General features: G+C 54.5%; 1 protein-coding gene across 10 annotated transcripts in view; it reads left to right on the plus strand.

Annotated features, from left to right (window-relative positions):
* KATNIP (katanin interacting protein) overlaps positions 1-15505 on the plus strand; it is a 173866-nt gene extending 158361 nt beyond the window's left edge. For 8 of the 10 annotated variants that reach the window (XM_031433005.2, XM_010990905.3, XM_064478542.1 and 5 more), the window contains 9 exons: positions 1901-2066; positions 5222-5379; positions 6885-6949; positions 8132-8242; positions 10017-10156; positions 12059-12160; positions 12719-12879; positions 12993-13081; positions 13621-15505. In XM_031433005.2, the coding sequence (XP_031288865.2) occupies positions 1901-2066; positions 5222-5379; positions 6885-6949; positions 8132-8242; positions 10017-10156; positions 12059-12160; positions 12719-12879; positions 12993-13081; positions 13621-13679 (1051 nt within the window). In that variant the 3' untranslated portion in view covers positions 13680-15505. Of the gene's footprint in view, positions 1-1900; positions 2067-5221; positions 5380-6650; positions 6950-8131; positions 8243-10016; positions 10157-12058; positions 12161-12718; positions 12880-12992; positions 13082-13620 lie in introns of those variants that run through there. The other 2 variants (XM_031433006.2, XM_031433012.2) reach the window with 2 other exon arrangements.
* Positions 15506-16090: the final 585 nt, after the last annotated feature.

The raw sequence follows: 16090 nt of genomic DNA on the forward strand, positions 1-16090 counted from the left end.
TCTTTGCTTTTGACTACCATAAACTCATGGATTTAACACCACTGTGTTTGAAGGGTTTCAATTAATCACAGTTTTTATCCTATCAATGCTCAGATCATTCCCTCTTTGGAACTCCTGAATATCTTTTGTAAACAGTAGTCTCTGACAGCTTCCTTGCTTTCCTTTCTGATGTGACAAGGTATTCCAGGCTCCTCTTGTATGTTTCTTGTCCCAGGCATGGAATCAGCCATTTCTCCAAGAAGCCCAGGTTCTCTCTAGTGGGAAATGGTATTTAGAGACCATAGTCTAACCACTAGGGATGCTTATGGCTGCTGAGTTGATCCTTGTGTCTAGGCTTTTTTGCAGACAAAGCTAAGAAGTATCGTTTAGATATTCTTGAGTGTGTCTGTAGGGACCTCTCTTCACTGTCAGCTAAAACACTTCAACAATTCTCTCCACTCTCAGAATTGGGTTGTAGTCTTGCTATGGAGGTGGCCCCATTTCTAGGACAGAGAGGTAATTGCTTTTGGAAGGAAATAGAAGGTTCTCTAGTGCCAGATCTCAGTCAGCTTAATCCACAAACACCCCAGGGTTAAATTGCTGAATTTCCTCAGTTTTAAGATGCCAGCAATTGTAAGACACACCATCCATCAATTTAATAACAGCCTTTTGGAGGAAAAAAAAAGAAACATTACCTCCTTGGATGAACACTTTGATTGTAAGATTTATTCCAAGTCCAAAACTTTAAAATGTAAAAGGAAAAATTAAGTTTATTTTAAAATCTAGGAAACACAGCAGCAGCCTATGTCCCTCCCAGTACAGCAGCTTCAAAGTCTCCAGAAAAAGGAGAGCGAGAAGGGAGGGGGTCGCCCTGGAGGCTGAGAGTTGGGCCCCTGTCTCTGGAGCTAGGCCTCTCAGTGGTCATGAGACCAGGGCTGGGGTCTGAGCTGAAGTGTGCTGGGCAGGGCTGGGAAGGGTGAGGCAGGATGTCTGGAGCAGGAGAACCAGAAACTGACCAGCATGGGAGTGCAGTGTGGGCAAGGCCAGAACAGTGGCTGAGAAGAACATGAGGATGCTGGGGGCTCCCTCCCAGGAGTGGGGGGCTGCCCTAGGATACCCAGGCTATGTGATGACAGGCCAGACAGAGGCACCTGCCCCACGCCGGGAGCTGCCAAGTTCACCCTGGCTGTAGTATTTTTCTCCCCCAGTATAAGAAAGAAGGAATAGAATTATTTCAAAATGTACCAGAGAGTCGATACAGCATTTCACTGAAAGCTGGGAAAATAGAAATAGTCACCTCCCATCCCCTCTGACGGAAATCTGTTTTTCATTTTTGCAAAATCTCCTCTGGTCCTTGTCCTCATTTTACAGCATTAAAATCAGTGCCCCTGACATCTCACAGCCTGCCTTTTCCCTGTTATGGCATCGTCCTCATGACTATCATTTTAACTACTGTCCAGGTTTACTTTTCCCTATTTTGAGAACTTTTAGGGTTTTTTTTATTTGTTTGTTGCTAATATAAGTAGTATCTTGGTATAGATAGCTTTTTAACATGTTGAATACATTTTCCTTCAGGAGAAAAAAAATTCCAGAAATGGGATCACTGAGTTAAAGGGTCCTGAAAAATGACCTACCCCCCCAAACCCCATTTTAAAAACCATGATGATTGCTTCATTGTACCTTTAACAGCACAGACTGTTACTTTTTCCTGTTTTCCTATTTTGTCTGACTTCACAGATGAGAGATGACACCTCGCTGTTTCTTTAATTAGTCTCACCTCCCCTTAATGAGCCGGGCCCAGCCAGGCTCCTGCCAGGCAGGGGCCCCAGAGGGGAGAGGAGTGGGTGTACACCCCACGCTGTGATTTCTCCCAGCGGACCCGGCTGCCCCCTTCTCTCCGCTCCTTCCCCGCCACTTGCAGGCTTATTGATGGAGCCAACATCACGATGGAGGATGAGCATATGTGGCTGATCCCCTTCTCGCCGGGGCTGGACCACGTGGTCACGATCCGCTTCGACAGAGCCGAAAGCATCGCAGGCCTGCGCTTCTGGAACTACAATAAATCTCCCGAGGACACCTACCGAGGGGTAAGCCGGGGAACAGCGGCCGCGCTCCGTCCACTGTCAGGGAAACAGCGCCTTGATGAATGGCTGGCGTGGCTGACGGAGAGGAGCATAAATCCTCCAGAACTTTCCAAATGGAGCCGGGGGTGGGTACAGCCAGGGAGAGAGAGCCACTGCCATTTCCTTCTCCTGCAAACAGCAAATGCCGGCCAAAGAACCCAGGGCAGACTTGGGAAACTGCAGCCCCTTATCTCTTCAGGGGGATTCAGGGGTCCTCAGCAGGCCCCCAGCTCGCAGTGGTTGGTTGGTTGCAGCCCTGTTATTCACTGAGGGGCCAGGCCTGGGCTGAGGGCTCCTCGTGCATTTGTCATTTCATTAGACCTGCATCCCAGCCCCTGGGAGGCAGGTGTTATTACCCCCAGCTTTCAGAGTATTAAAAACCGAGGTTCAGAAAGGTCCAGTCACTCATCCAAGGTCACACAGCTCAAGCCCCAGTCCGTGTCTGCCGGTCTGGGAGCCCACACTCTAAATTCCAGTGTTCTGCTCGATGTGAAAAACCAGGGGCTCTTGTTGGGATGTGGAAAATGGCCTCAGAAGTGCTCCTTTCATGGGCTTTTCAGTCCCCTCCCACAAAAGGGAAGTGATCATGACAAGGTCACCTAAAATACAGCAATGCAGTCAGGGCCCTAAAGTCACAAGGCTCCAAGTCTGAATCCCCCCCTCTGACCCTTTACCAGCTGTGTGACCTCTGGTAAGTGGCCTGCCTTCCCTGGGCCTCAGTTTCCTCATCTGTAAAAGGAGGAGGAGGAGGGGGACACCTCCCTTGGGAGGGGAGTCATCACCCTCTGCAAGGTGACAAAGCCGGGACCCGGCCTCCAGCGCTGTAAGCCCGGGTCTGGGCTCCTCACCAAGCACCATGCAGAGTTTCTTCGGGGGCCTTAAGACTCTGGTGATTTATCACAGCCATGAGCAGCCCCCCACCCTCAGGCCCTCCCCCTTCAAGAGCAAAGGCTCCTCTGAGCATGCAGTTTACAAATCCTCCCCCAGGCCGCCCTGGTGTCTTTGTAAGCAGGCTCTCTGGCTGAACGAGTGTAAAATGTCAGCTCTATTGGCGTTAAAAAAGCATTTTTCTGCCTCAGCTCATGCCTCTGGGCCTTTCCCTTCCCCTGAGTGAATCAGTCTTTCCAGTTGAGCTTCCATGACCTGGATTTACAGCCTGGAAACGTTGGGCCCAAGAGCCCCTGCTTCCCAGGTCTGGCCCCCGCCAGCCTTGGTGCCGGTGATGGGTGGCCACCGTGGACTGGGGAGATGGGGAGATGGGCACAGTCTGAGAGGGCAGATCCCAGGGCGCAGTGTGATGGAAACTCTGGCCTCTCCCTCCCCAGGAAAGTGCATCGCATGCCTACCCGACGGTGTGCTTCTGGGCACCTGGCTACCGGCCCCTGGCATGTGGTTAGAGCCAGGCCTGGCACTCCGGGAAATGGGCTTCACATCCCTCCAGCGTGTCCTTGGGCAGGTTGCATAGTCTCTGAATTCCAGTTGCCTTAGCTATAAGGTGGAGGTGATAATAAAAGCCCCCTCTGAGGGAATGAACAGAAGCCTGGGGAAGTCAGGGACACTTCCTGGAGGAGGTGGTAGCCAAGAAGGGCAACAGGGCCTTCCTAGGCCTCTACTTTGCTCTGGCACCAGCTTCACTTCAGGTGGCTTTTCCCACAGGGCAAACCCCCACAGCTCTTGGCGTATGTCCTGTGGGCTCCAAGTCTAGCAGAAGAGAGAATCCCTCTTTCAAGGGGGGTCGGCCAAACCCCAGGAGCCATGCTGATTGTTCTGGTCGACTTCCAATTCTCTGAACCAATCACATGGCCAGTGGATTATAGTTCTCCTTTTGCCCAGGCCTGGGTCACAGGTCCAGCCCTGGGACCAGGGTAGGAATTAGCCTTGAAGAAAGCAGAGCAGAGGTGTAATGACAGCTTGTGGATCACCATATCCAGCCATTCCTGAAGCCAGCTCCTCTATACCTTTTCGGTTTATGCTTCCCGTGACTGACTGACTGATTTGGTGGTGGCGGTGGCAGGGGAGGGGGGCACGGATGGCCCTAAATGCTGAAGGAATGAAGGGTCCTGGGGCTACATATTTATCCACGAGACCCAGAACAGGGCCTCTTCCTTTCTGTGCAGAGAGGCCCCTCTGTGTCTCCCAGGGATGAAAGGCCACCAGTTGGGTCGGCAGCTGCAACCGTGAGGAGGGGGAAGTGCCGAGAGCTGAGATTCCAAATGTGTGGTCAGAGGGAGGGTGCTGGCTTAGTGCCCCTCTCTGCTCACTGAGCAACCCCCTGACCCGGGGAAACAGCTGAGCCACCTCAGATGCTGCCACCAGGCTTTGACATTTACTGGGAGATTCCAACCATCTGGCTGACAAAATCTGGCCTAGAACAGCGGGACACGTTGGCCCAAATAGAGTCCATTCAGCAAGCTCTCCATAAGCACCTAGTGTGTGCCGCACTCTGAGGTCTCCAGCTGGGGTCTCTGCCATCCAGGAAGGCCCAGAGACCACCGAGGACACGGCTAGGGAGCACATGCCCTTAAAAGGATGAGCCAAGGGCTATGAGAAGGAAGATCAGGAAGGGGCCCATTTCTGTCCCAGGGTCAAGTGCTGGGAGAGGAGGCGATGTGTGAGCCAGGGTTTTGCAAAGGATCAGTATAGGCTAACACTGACCCAAGTGCCAGGCACTGACTTTGTGCCAGGCACCGTTCTGTTCTGGATACTTTATAGAAGTCAGCTCATCCCTGACCCCATTAAACAGATGAGGAAGTCGAGGCACAGGGAGGTTAGGTAACTTGTACAGCTACTCACGGTGGTTGTCGGAGCACTTGAGTCCATGTCCTTGATACCATGTCTCAGGCCACTGCAGCTGCGTGGAGCCAGAAAGGTCTCTACATGTCCACTGTGGCGAGGCCTCACCTGCCTTGTCCCTTGCTGTCCACACAGCGCCTGGCACGGAGTAGGGATGACACTGAGAAGTGGACCTCGGCCAGGTGGTTCTGGTCTAGGAGTAAGGCCTGGGGGCTCCGCGAAGGCTCTCTGTGGTACAGGCCAGCTGCCAGCAGCCAGGTCAGCGCTCAGCCCGCTCCCCACACCAGCTTCTTGTCTCCATGCATGTTATTTCTTTTGCTTGTTAGGCCAGAATTGTCCACGTCTCCCTGGATGGCTTGTACATCTCCCCTCCCGAGGGCTTCCTCATCCGGAAGGGGCCAGGCAACTGCCACTTTGATTTTGCTCAAGAAATCCTCTTTGTGGACTACCTGCAGGCCCGACCGCTGCCCCAGCCAGCCCAGAGGTGAGGGAAGCGGCTCGTGCGTGGTCCCCACTCCCCAGGCCGCGGGTGCTGGCTTTTGCCCAGGGCTCTGGTTTTCAAATGACGATCAAACGCGTTTCTTTTCAACTTGGCCGTTTTGTAAAGCTCAGCCAAGCTTCTCCGGAAGCCTGTGGGATGTACCCACCTTGTCTGGGGCTGTTTGGGTTTCTCACAGTCTGGAGTGCTTGTGATTTTAAATGCTTCGTCGCGCTTCCTGCTGGGGAAAGAGGCTGCAGCCTGCCTCGGTTCCAGAAATGCCAGCTAGCCAGTTCGGGGAGGGGCCTGCCTCCTCTTGTTTCTGTGTTCCTGGTTTAGGAAGATTCAAAGAGAAAAATCGAGCCTAATGTTTCATGGGTTCGCTGGGATTTCTGGACCCCAGTCTCAGCTGCATTAAGTTCATAACGATTTGTAAATGCCACGTTAGGTTTACTTATTTAACCCCCCTGATGTCCAAATACCAGAGGCCAAGCTCTCGGAACAAAATGAGTTTCGCTCCACTGTAGCTGGGTTCACGTCTCAGGCCAGATGCCGGGAACAGTCACTTAATTACAACATTGCCCTTGAAAGTGAAGAAAACCAAGCCAGGGCTGGAGGGCACTGGCTGTGGACCAGGGAGAGAAGCCCCGAGGGAGGAATCTGGAGGAGAGAGGCTTCCTCCTGTGCCTGCTCCGAGCCAGGTGCTTTGTATTCACTCTACAGGGAATCCTTCCAATATCCTTTGAAGACGGTATTATGATGCCCATTTCACAGATGTGGGAACCGAGGCCCAGGCTAGTGAAGTGCTTGCTCAGGATCTTGAAGCCAAAGCCTTCAGGGCTCTCCCCACCTCCCAGCCTCCTCTCCCTGCCCACCTCCCATCCCACCCTACCCTTCAGCCCATCTGGCTGTTTTCTGGGGCAAAAACCCCTGCCCAGCACCTCCCCACCTCAGGGCCTTTGCTCTGGATGCTCTTCAGTTTGGAAGGCTCAGCTCTGACTCTTCCCATGCTGCCTCCTCCTCAGCTCAGACATCGCTTCCCTGACCACCCGCCTGGGAGAGGCTGCCTCCTCCCAGCACGCCACCCCGCCGGCCCATCATGGGTCTCACTCAGCTCTCAGCACAGTGTGTAGTTACCTTGTTCAGGAAGGGGATGAAGGAGAGGGGGAGGTTAAGAGAGTGGACCCCTGAACCAGACAACCTCTGGTCACTTCCCACTTCTGCCACTTCCCAGCTCTGTGAACTGGAGCAAGTGACTTCACTTCTCTGTGCTCCAGTTTCTTCACCCACCACCCAGGGATGTAAGAATACCGACCTCCCAGGGCTGTTTGGAGGAATGGAAGAGTCCGTCTCAGTCAAACCTGAGGTGACGAGCCTCCCCTAGTAGATGGGACTCCACGTGACCAGAAGCTTGTCTGTCCTTCCCCCACTGCCTCCCCGGGGGAGTAACTGACCAGCGACTCAGGCCATCGCCACCCTCTGCTTCCTGGTGCCGTTTTGTGTTTTTTCAGACTGGACACGAAGAGCCTGGAGCGGGCGAGCATGGACTACGAGGCGCCCCTGATGCCCTGTGGCTGTATCCTCCTCCTCCCGCCCACCCATCCCAGTCCCTCTGGGGCCACACCCAGAACCCTGGGAGAGGGCCGGGCCCTTGCAGCCACCTTGCGGGCCCTGAGGTGGGGTCTGGGCCCCAGCTGCTGTCCGGAGTTTCAGGCAGGCCACAGCCAAGGCAGCTGGAGCCCCATGCAGAGAGACTGAGGAAAGGATGGGCGGGCTCCCAGGTCCTCGGGGACACTGGGTGCTGCTGGGACTGGGGCAGCAACACGAGTTCCATGCCCTGCCCCCAGGGGGCTGAGGTCGCAGGAGGCAGCACCAAGGACTCTAGCTGGGAGGGGCCAGAGAGGCTGGGACCAACCTGGGGGACTAGGCTGGGCGCTGTCCTGGGAACCAGGCAGGGAGGAGCTAAAGAGAAAGAATGATAGCTCAAATCTGCTGGACTCTTACTGCCACTTGGCACTGTTTGCAGTGGGTTGCCTGTATGAACCCACTGTACTAGCCCTGTGGGGTGGGTACTGCTAGCATCCCCATTTCACAGTTGAGAAAGCTGAGGCCCAGAGAGGTTAAGTAACTTGCTAGGCCACATAGTGCAACTACTTGTCAGGCTTGCTGGCCTGCCTGCTCCTGGGAATGCTGGGAGCCAGTAGGGGACAGGGCTGGATGCCCGGTTGTGTTTGTGGGACTCAGTCAGCAAAGGGGTCACCTGGCCTCAGCCCATCCTCCCAACGATGCGATGCTTCCGCATCCCTTCTCCCTACTCATCCTTTGCACACTTGACATGGGCGGAGGAGGGAACAGGCACTCTGTTCTTGTCATTTTACAACCAGGGAAACTGAGACATGAGACACTTTGAGGTCCAGTCACTGTTGGGCACCATATACTGAGCTTGTGACAAAATGCTTCCATCTGTCCAGCTCCCTGGAGAGCACCCCACCCTGCCCCCATCCTCCTGTCTCCTGGGGCCTGGCGGAGGCTTTTGAATTCTTAAAACACATACACACATCCATATGCAGTTTAAATTAAAGAAAATCTGATTCCACATACATCCTGATTAAACTGCAGTCTCAAAGGAAACAAAAATCTTTTTTTCTCTTGTTCATCTCCATAAACCCAAAACTATATATGTCCTTGTTATCTTTGTGATTGTTTTCCTTTATTCTCCAGAAAATTAAGCCTGTTTTTCCTTAATCATATGTTCCAGTCATTTTCCAGTTTCAGCTCCTGACCAGCTGGGGTGACCCCTATTACATCGGTCTGACTGGCCTGGAGCTGTATGATGAGCGGGGAGAGAAAATCCATCTGTCGGAAAACAGTATCCTTTCTAGTTCTGCCCAGACTGCAGGGAGCTTGGGGGGGGGGGTCAGGGAAAGGAGCAGAATTTTTTTTAATATAGAGGGAAATATCCCTGTAGGAACCAGCCCCAAGAGATTAAAGATGCCACTGAGCTCTATTTATGGTCAGATGTGACCTTTGCAAAACAGAGCAGCTCTCAGGCGTGCCTGCCAAGACAGCCATAAAACAAAGAGTCCTGCGGCCCAGAGATTTGGGAGGGGCTGCCAACTGCAGAAAACCACAGACACTCAGAGTTCTAAAGGCTCTGACAAGGCCTGCAGGGAGCAGTCTGTTGCACTGTGTTCAACCCAGTGTATCCTGAATGAATTGACCATGGAACACTTTGTTCACAGACCGACAGCAAAATTTGCAAACTGTGAGCCCAGTGAGTTTTTAAATATTTTGAGTTAGTGGCTAATATTGTTTAAAAATCAGGAGGTTTCCAATGAAAATCCCGATCTTCAGCTTCTCTTGAGAAATTGGCAGTGCCCTTCGTAGTGACAGTGGCTGGACCTGAGTATCCACTGCCCTTTTTCCCCAAGCGCATCCCACTAGTTATCTCAGTGTCCCCTCCTCTCTGTTATCTCCCAGGCTCCAGAAACAGTGTTAATATTCACTGAGGCTCACTCTGTTTGAGGGCTTGTCCCACGTGCCTCATTCGCCCTCCCAACAACCTTGGGAAGTGAGTGTTGTTAGCCTCCTTTTATAGATGAGGAACCGAGACACAGAGAGGTTGAGTAACTTACCTAAGGTTGCGCAGCCAGTGAGTGGTAGAGCTGGGAGTCTGTCTCCAAAAACCATGCTCTTGACCACGGGGCTGTCCTGCCTCTCTTTGACGTAACCTGCCTGCCCCCTCTAGGTGCTTGATCTGTGATTCCTGACACACCAGTTAGGGAGCTGCCAGAGCAGGTCCAACCCCAAAGCCTGTCTTGTATCTCCTTGGGGTCCCTGGGTTCCAACTGGATCCTTTTCTGCCTTCGTCTGGTGACACCATCCTCCTCACCTGGGATAAAGGATTCTGGGTAGTTTGGATCATTATTTGTGACTCTTGTATAAGGGTGTATAAGGCTTCATCAGTTTTATCCGAACGCTCTCACATCCAGTGTCCTCTGAGATCTTCGTGTCAATTCTGGGACATAGAGATGTGTATTTCCATTTTACAGATGAGGAAACAGGCCCCAGGATGTCCCGTGACTGGCCCCAAATCTCCTAGGTCAGAATGGCAGAGCCGGAGCTGAAACCAGTTCCTCTAGATCCACATTAATGCCTGTCAGTTGAGTAGCAATTGCTGGGCCAGGCTCCCCCATCCTTCCAGTATCAGTAGGGTCCTAACACGCCAAGGCAGAATCCAGCCATGACCCCATCCCCTTGCAAAGGAAAACCTTCTTCTCCAAGTTTTGCCCTCCACTCTCCAAAGCAGTAGCAACACTTTTTATTCCTACCTCCAGCAGTTCCATGAAACCCATCTTTTTCAGCCTGCTCTCTGCTTGGTTTCCTACCCTTTCCTCGAAACTGGCCACCCCTCCACTCTCACCCCCTGCTCCCTTCAACTTCCAAGCTCTCATTTTCCCCAGAACATGTCTAATTTGGCTGTCACTCCTCCAGCTGCCCAGAGCAACAGACAGCCGCTCTGCCCGCCAGCCCCAGTGTCCCCCGAGCCACACCATCAGCATGATAGAGGCTGGTGGCCAGGAGAGTGGCCTGCGGTGCCAAGCATGCTGCTTTGGGTTATGACAACTTAGAGGCGTCCTCAGATATCGCTGCCTTCCCTGACAGTGTCAACTCCCTAGAGGGCGTGTGCGGGGACGTCCGGACCCCTGACAAGCTCATCGACCAAGTGAATGACACAGATGACGGCAGGCACATGTGGCTGGCACCCATCCTGCCTGGTCTGGTAGGTTCTGGAGGCTCCCCGTCCTGGGGTGGTGGGTGGGGAGGGCTTTCTGTCCCCGGTCTCAATGACACATCTTTCTTCCAGGCCAGGTTAATCTAGAACAAATCAAAGTGCCCAGGGGCTGCCAGGATGGCGGGCCTTTGCTAACACATCTGATGGGGTGGCTCTTCGGGGCTGGGGCTCTTATCCTTTGCTTTGGGGTAGCTTGTGATAAGGCGACACCAGGGGAATAAAGGGCCACATGGGACTGAGACCAGAGGTCCAGTGCAGCAGGCCTGGGGGACTGGGCATCCATCCGTCCCTGCAGGCATCCCTCTCTGGTTCTCTTTTCTGCTTCTGCTGCTCTCTGCAGAGTCCACTCTGTCCTCCTTCTCCCATTCCTGGCCTTTCCACATTCACTGCCTCTGCTCCTTTCTTATGTCCCTGGGCCCTTGACCCCAACCGTGCTCTCTCTGTGGCCTCAGAGCTGCCTAAGCTCTTCCAGCCAACGGACTCAAGTCTCCCAGACCTCACGCTCTACAACTGGTCCTGCTTATTTTTTGATTCAAGGCCTGATGGCGAACCTAGGGGTGGGCCTTTGTCCACCGGTGCCTGGTGGTAGAGAGGGAGGCAAGAGCCAGGAGGCGGGAGGGGTGGGTTAGCACCCATGGGGCCAGATGCCCGGATAGATGTGCAGCTGGGGCCGGGGCATCCACCTGGGTGACCACTGAGGCGCCCCCTTTTCCACTCCATGTGATTGGGCAGGAGGGTAAGGGGGTACATTTTCCTCTCAAAACACTCATGGCAGCACCCCTGCAGTGGTCCATTAGTCTCCCTTGAGCAGAGGTTAACCCCTCAGCCCCAGCTCCACCACTGCAAAGGGGAAACACAGAGATCTGTCAGCCCTCAGACCTGGGGCTGCAAACTGGTGGCCCCCTAGCCAGTCCAGCCTGCTGCCATCTTGACCTTGGCCAGCTGGCACCTGCCATCATCTCTGACCTGAGCACCCTTAGGTGTGGGGCAGTTTCTCCATCTGTCCCTCTCCTCCTGGCAGGACTCAAACATTTGTGTCAGGTTGAACCCTGTGGGCAACCGAGTTTGAGAACCCTCGACTAGACCTTCTTATTTCCTTGGTACAAGCAGAAGACTGACCCCTCCCATACCCTCTAGGCCCTCCTGGGGTTGTTCTAAGGATGGCCACAGGCTGAGATCCAGGGCCCCGGGCAAAACTAAGCCTGCAGCCTGTGATCAACACTGAATTCTTTTTGCTTGATTCTGTCTTGCAAGGGGCCCCCTAATATTTGATTCTTTGTTGGGGATGGGGAGCTGCTGGAGGCTTTGGGGTCCCACTCTACTAGCAGATTCTGCCACTAATCAGGACCATCCCCTCCCATTTCCCCAGCAGAAGTTCTAAGACATACGCTGAAAATTACCCAGCGGTGCCTCCAAGACCAGTCGCTGTGCTTTTCATTTATGATTCAGGGAAAGGACAAACAGGGGTCAAGGCTGTGCTGATTGCCAGGAGGCAGTGCCTCTTGACTCTGGAATTGAGGACTGTCCTCTTGGCCCCTGGAGCCCCAGACTGTGTTTCTGGGAGTGACCTGGGCAACAGGGAAGGGCGCACCCAATTCTCGGCGGGCATTTGAAGGGGGGCCACGCCAGGCCCAGAAAACAGGCCCTTCAACAGCCAGCTCAGCGGGTTTGCTGCAAACGCAGCCACACGTGACCTGACTCAAGATGGGCTTCGAGGAGATGAAAGCCGGCGGGAACCCCCTCCGCCCGCCCGCCCGCATCGCGGCCCCCAGCAGCTCGGGCTGGCCGACGGGCAGGCGCTGCCTGTGACGCCCACCGGGCTCGCCCCGGCCCAGCGCAGTGCCTCTGTTTCCAAACATGCCTGTTTTAATTAGTTCTTCGCTCTGACAGGTGAACCGGGTTTATGTGATATTCGATCTGCCTACTACGGTGTCAATGATCAAACTGTGGAATTACGCAAAAACACCCCATCGAGGGGTGAAGGAGTTTGGCGTAAGTACTTATTAGCTGCATTTTTTGAGATAATTATGCTCGTTGGTAATTAGGCTGCCGGCAATTATCATTTGTCACAGTTTGATGTACTTCTCTCTGCTGCGACCTTAGACACACATGCCTAGTCTTCAGAGGCAGGGAAATTTGCCATCCAACCGTGAATTCAAAACCTCCACCGAATGATTTGAATCATCTTCCCGAAAAAAACAGGAAGTGGCTTTTCTTCTCGAAACATACTGGTTTAGGGAGTTCTTTGTGCCGGGAGGTGACTCAGGGGCAGGGAGAGAGGGGGCTCTGGGGGACCAGAGACCTGAGTTTGCCTCCCAGTCTGCCACGTGGGCTAAAGGCATTGGAGCCCTGTGACCCCAGTCTCCTCATCTGCAATGTGAAGCTAGTCCAGGTGCCTTTCCTGGTCGTCGTGAAGATTTGAAATCATAACATAGGCCGGGCACCTAGTCAGCCAGGTTCTGAGCAGTGATGTGCTTTGCCTGAGGTCACATGTAGGAAGGAGGGCGGGGGATGGGACCACATGCCGCAGCCCCTCCTCTGTCTGTCCAGCTCCTGGTGGATGACTTACTCGTGTACAATGGGATCCTGGCCATGGTGGGCCACCTGGTTGGCGGCATCCTGCCTACGTGCGAGCCCACGGTGCCCTACCACACCATCCTCTTCACTGAGGACACAGACATCTGTCACCAGGAGAAGCACACGGCCATCAGGTACACCCCAAGCCTGCCGCCCATGACCTTCCCAACCAGCCCGAAAAGGGGTGAATGGAGGGGGTACGTGGCCAGGAGCCTGACTGAACCTTCCAGCTTCTGCCTCCCTGCAGTAATCAGGTGGAGGATCAGGATGTCCAGATGATGAATGAAAACCAAATCATTACCAACTCTAAAAGGAAGCAGAGTGCAGTTGACCCAGGTCAGTTTCCTTCTCTGCCCAGAGTATCCCCCAATGGGAGTCTGCTTGGAACAGAGACCAAGCTGCCTGCTTCACATGCCATCTCTTGCTCCTGCCGGCCCTCAGACCCCTCTTTTCCACCCAGAAGCCTGCCCAGGGGCTGCAGAGGGGCTGATGGTGGCAGAACCCAGGGAGCAACATTGTGTGCTTCCCGGAAGCCAGGCCTTGTGGGTACAGAGGGAAGAGGACCTGCAAAATGCAGAAGTGCAGTATCAAAAGGGTTGCCCTGGGCCATGGGAAACCAGGAGAGGTTGCGCAGCTCGAGGGCTTCCCGGCAGAGGGATGTTTGAGCTGGATCCTAAAAGATGCACAGGGTTGGGCAGGCAGAGGGACCAGTGTGGCCAAGCCTGCTCTGAGCCCGAGGCTGCTGCGAGCAGCGGCCGGATCCCCAAGGCCTTGAATGGCAACCCAGGCAGCCTGGATTCCACCCCGAGGACATGGGCAGCCCTCAAGGATGGTCGCCCGGTAACACTGCTTCCTCTGTGCTCTTCCTTTGACAGCCTTGCGCCCCAAAACCTGCATAAGTGAGAAGGAGACAGAGAGACGGTGGCGGTGCTGACTGGCCAAGGAGAAGGAGCTGGTCCTCAGTCAGGGTGGGGCTCCGCCACTGGCCCCCACTTGGCACCCATGTCCCCCGCCCTCAGGCCTCCGTGTCAGCAGCCCAGACCCCAGAGGCAGGAAGGGAATGGCAGCATGGGGGGGGATTGGTGGGGAGAAGGGACTCACGGGTGACAGTCCTGGGAGATGCCAGAGTTTCAGGCAGGAGGAGGAAGGGATGTAGTGTGGACTTCCACTGTCCCCTGCAGTTCTGGGGCCACTGCAGGGGGCCCCGGGGGACACCTGGCTCAGTGCCTCTCTGGTGAGATCCAGCAAAGCAGGGCCCACATCCGGTCAGGCCTGTCATGGGGCCCGTGGGCTGGGTCTGACTCCAGGCAGACAGTGAGGTGGACCAGGAGCCCCCCTATCAGCCTTCCCAGAGCCTGGAGCATGGCTGAACAGGGTGGGAGGAGACCAGGCCTCAAACACCCACATCGGTAGGCATGAGACCCTTCCTTCAGAGGCCCAAGCTGAGGCGCCAGCACCCCCCACCACAACCACCCTCACCACCACATCCCTGCCTCACCTGGGGGCAGGTGGAGCTGGCTGATAGGGTGGGATTTTCCACTGGATCCACAGATGTCTGACCAGGCTACAACCCCCTCCCTCATCTGGGGTCCCGCCCAGGCCCAGTTGAGAAGGAGGGATCCCCTCAGGGGCGCTAGTCCTGCAGGGCCTCCGTCCTCTGGTCAAGCCTGAGAAGGACTCGGTCAAGGGCATGTGTCCCTCTGAGGAACAGAGGCAGCTGAACCACCCGCTGCTCAGAGCTGGCCCCACTCGGGCATGTGGGCGCCCGTCTCTGAGGTACGGCCAGGCCCAGATAGGATAGGTGGGCAGCTTCAGACCCCAGAGGGCCAGGAGGGCCCATCCAGATGCCCTCTGGATGCAGGGCTGGGGAGACAGAGGACCAGTCCCACAGCCAACCTCCTCTTCCCACCTGACCTAGTCTGAAGGGCAGTGGCCCGCACTATACTCCCTGCAGCGTCCCTTAGGGCTGATCCAGGCTTTTCTAGCTTGCTGTGTGCCCTGGGAGTCTGGCCCCCACCCCTTCTCCCTCTTCCAGCAGCTTCCCAGCAAGTTGGAAACATGCCTTGCATCCCCTGCCACGTGAAGCCCAGAACGCACCTACTTCCATCTATAGAACAAGCTCAGATCAGGGGCCTAATGGGTTTCCCAGTGCTGGGTAATTTCTCATTCCAAATATTAACCCACTGTTTTCCTGGCTCCCAGCCCGGCCCCACCATGGTACTGTACTCAAAGAACGTTCCTATGGAACTGAGAGCCCCGGAAAATACTTTATGAGCCTTGCAGCTTCAGCCAAGCAGCTATGCAAATACGCTTTTCATTTGGAGTGCGGGGCAGATGTGAAGATAAGAATTTGTTTCTCCCAGAGAATATCCATCATTTCTGTAGCTTCTGAGCCCCCAGCTTTTCGGCTTATCCACTCACCTCCCAGATGTAGCAAGCGTCTCCTGGCTCCCAGGAGAGCTGACGCCTGGAGGAGCCCGGGCCGCTAATCGAACCAGCTTTTAGTGACCAAAACCAGTGCTGTGGCTTTAAGGGGAGCCCAGCCTTCCTTCCCCACCCGAGGCGTGTGTGCAGGTCAGACGTGTCAGGGAGTTTGCAGGAACACCACATACACTTGCTCCCGGAATCTCAGTTGATGTTTATTATAATTGTATGTACCATGCAATTTAGGAGGGGGACAGAAAGCTGTACAGGCATTAACTCTAAAATAAATTTCTATTTTTTTTCTCTTGCAAAATGAATAAAAGATGTTATTAAGAATGTGGTCTGACGCACTGGATTTGGGGTCAGACAGAGGGAGCCGATGCTGCCTCTGATAACTGAGACTCAGAGTCCACTGGAGGCTGGCGGTTCCCTTTCCCCACATGCAGTGGGGTGGTGATTCTGGCCAAACTGTGGAAGTCCATACATTTATAGTGATTATTACATGCGTGGAACGAACTCATTTCATCCACAGACAACCCTAGAGGGTAGGGACTATTATGATCCTCCTTTGATATAAAAGGGAACTAAGGCACAGAGACGTTGAGTAACTTGCCCAAGACACACAGCTTTGAGGGCTATTCAACACACAAATCCTGAGCTAACCATGGGCGAGCTCAGGCAGGGGTGAAATCCCCTGGGTCTCGGGACCCAGGATTTCCCTGCAGCACGTGTGGATCCTGAAAGCCCAGACCCCAGATGCCTGACTGCTGGCTTCCTGGATAAAGCAGCCCATAAGTGGGAAAGAAGATTCATTTGAAGGAGATGGGAGAGGAGGGGGCCTGGGCTGCAGCTCAGCCAGCAATTTCATTGGCATGGGGTATGAGGGCCCCCTGGAGACCCCGCCTCCCTCCCATGAACCAG

Source organism: Camelus dromedarius, chromosome 24 (genome assembly GCF_036321535.1).
Source record: "Camelus dromedarius isolate mCamDro1 chromosome 24, mCamDro1.pat, whole genome shotgun sequence".
NCBI lineage: Eukaryota > Metazoa > Chordata > Mammalia > Artiodactyla > Camelidae > Camelus > Camelus dromedarius.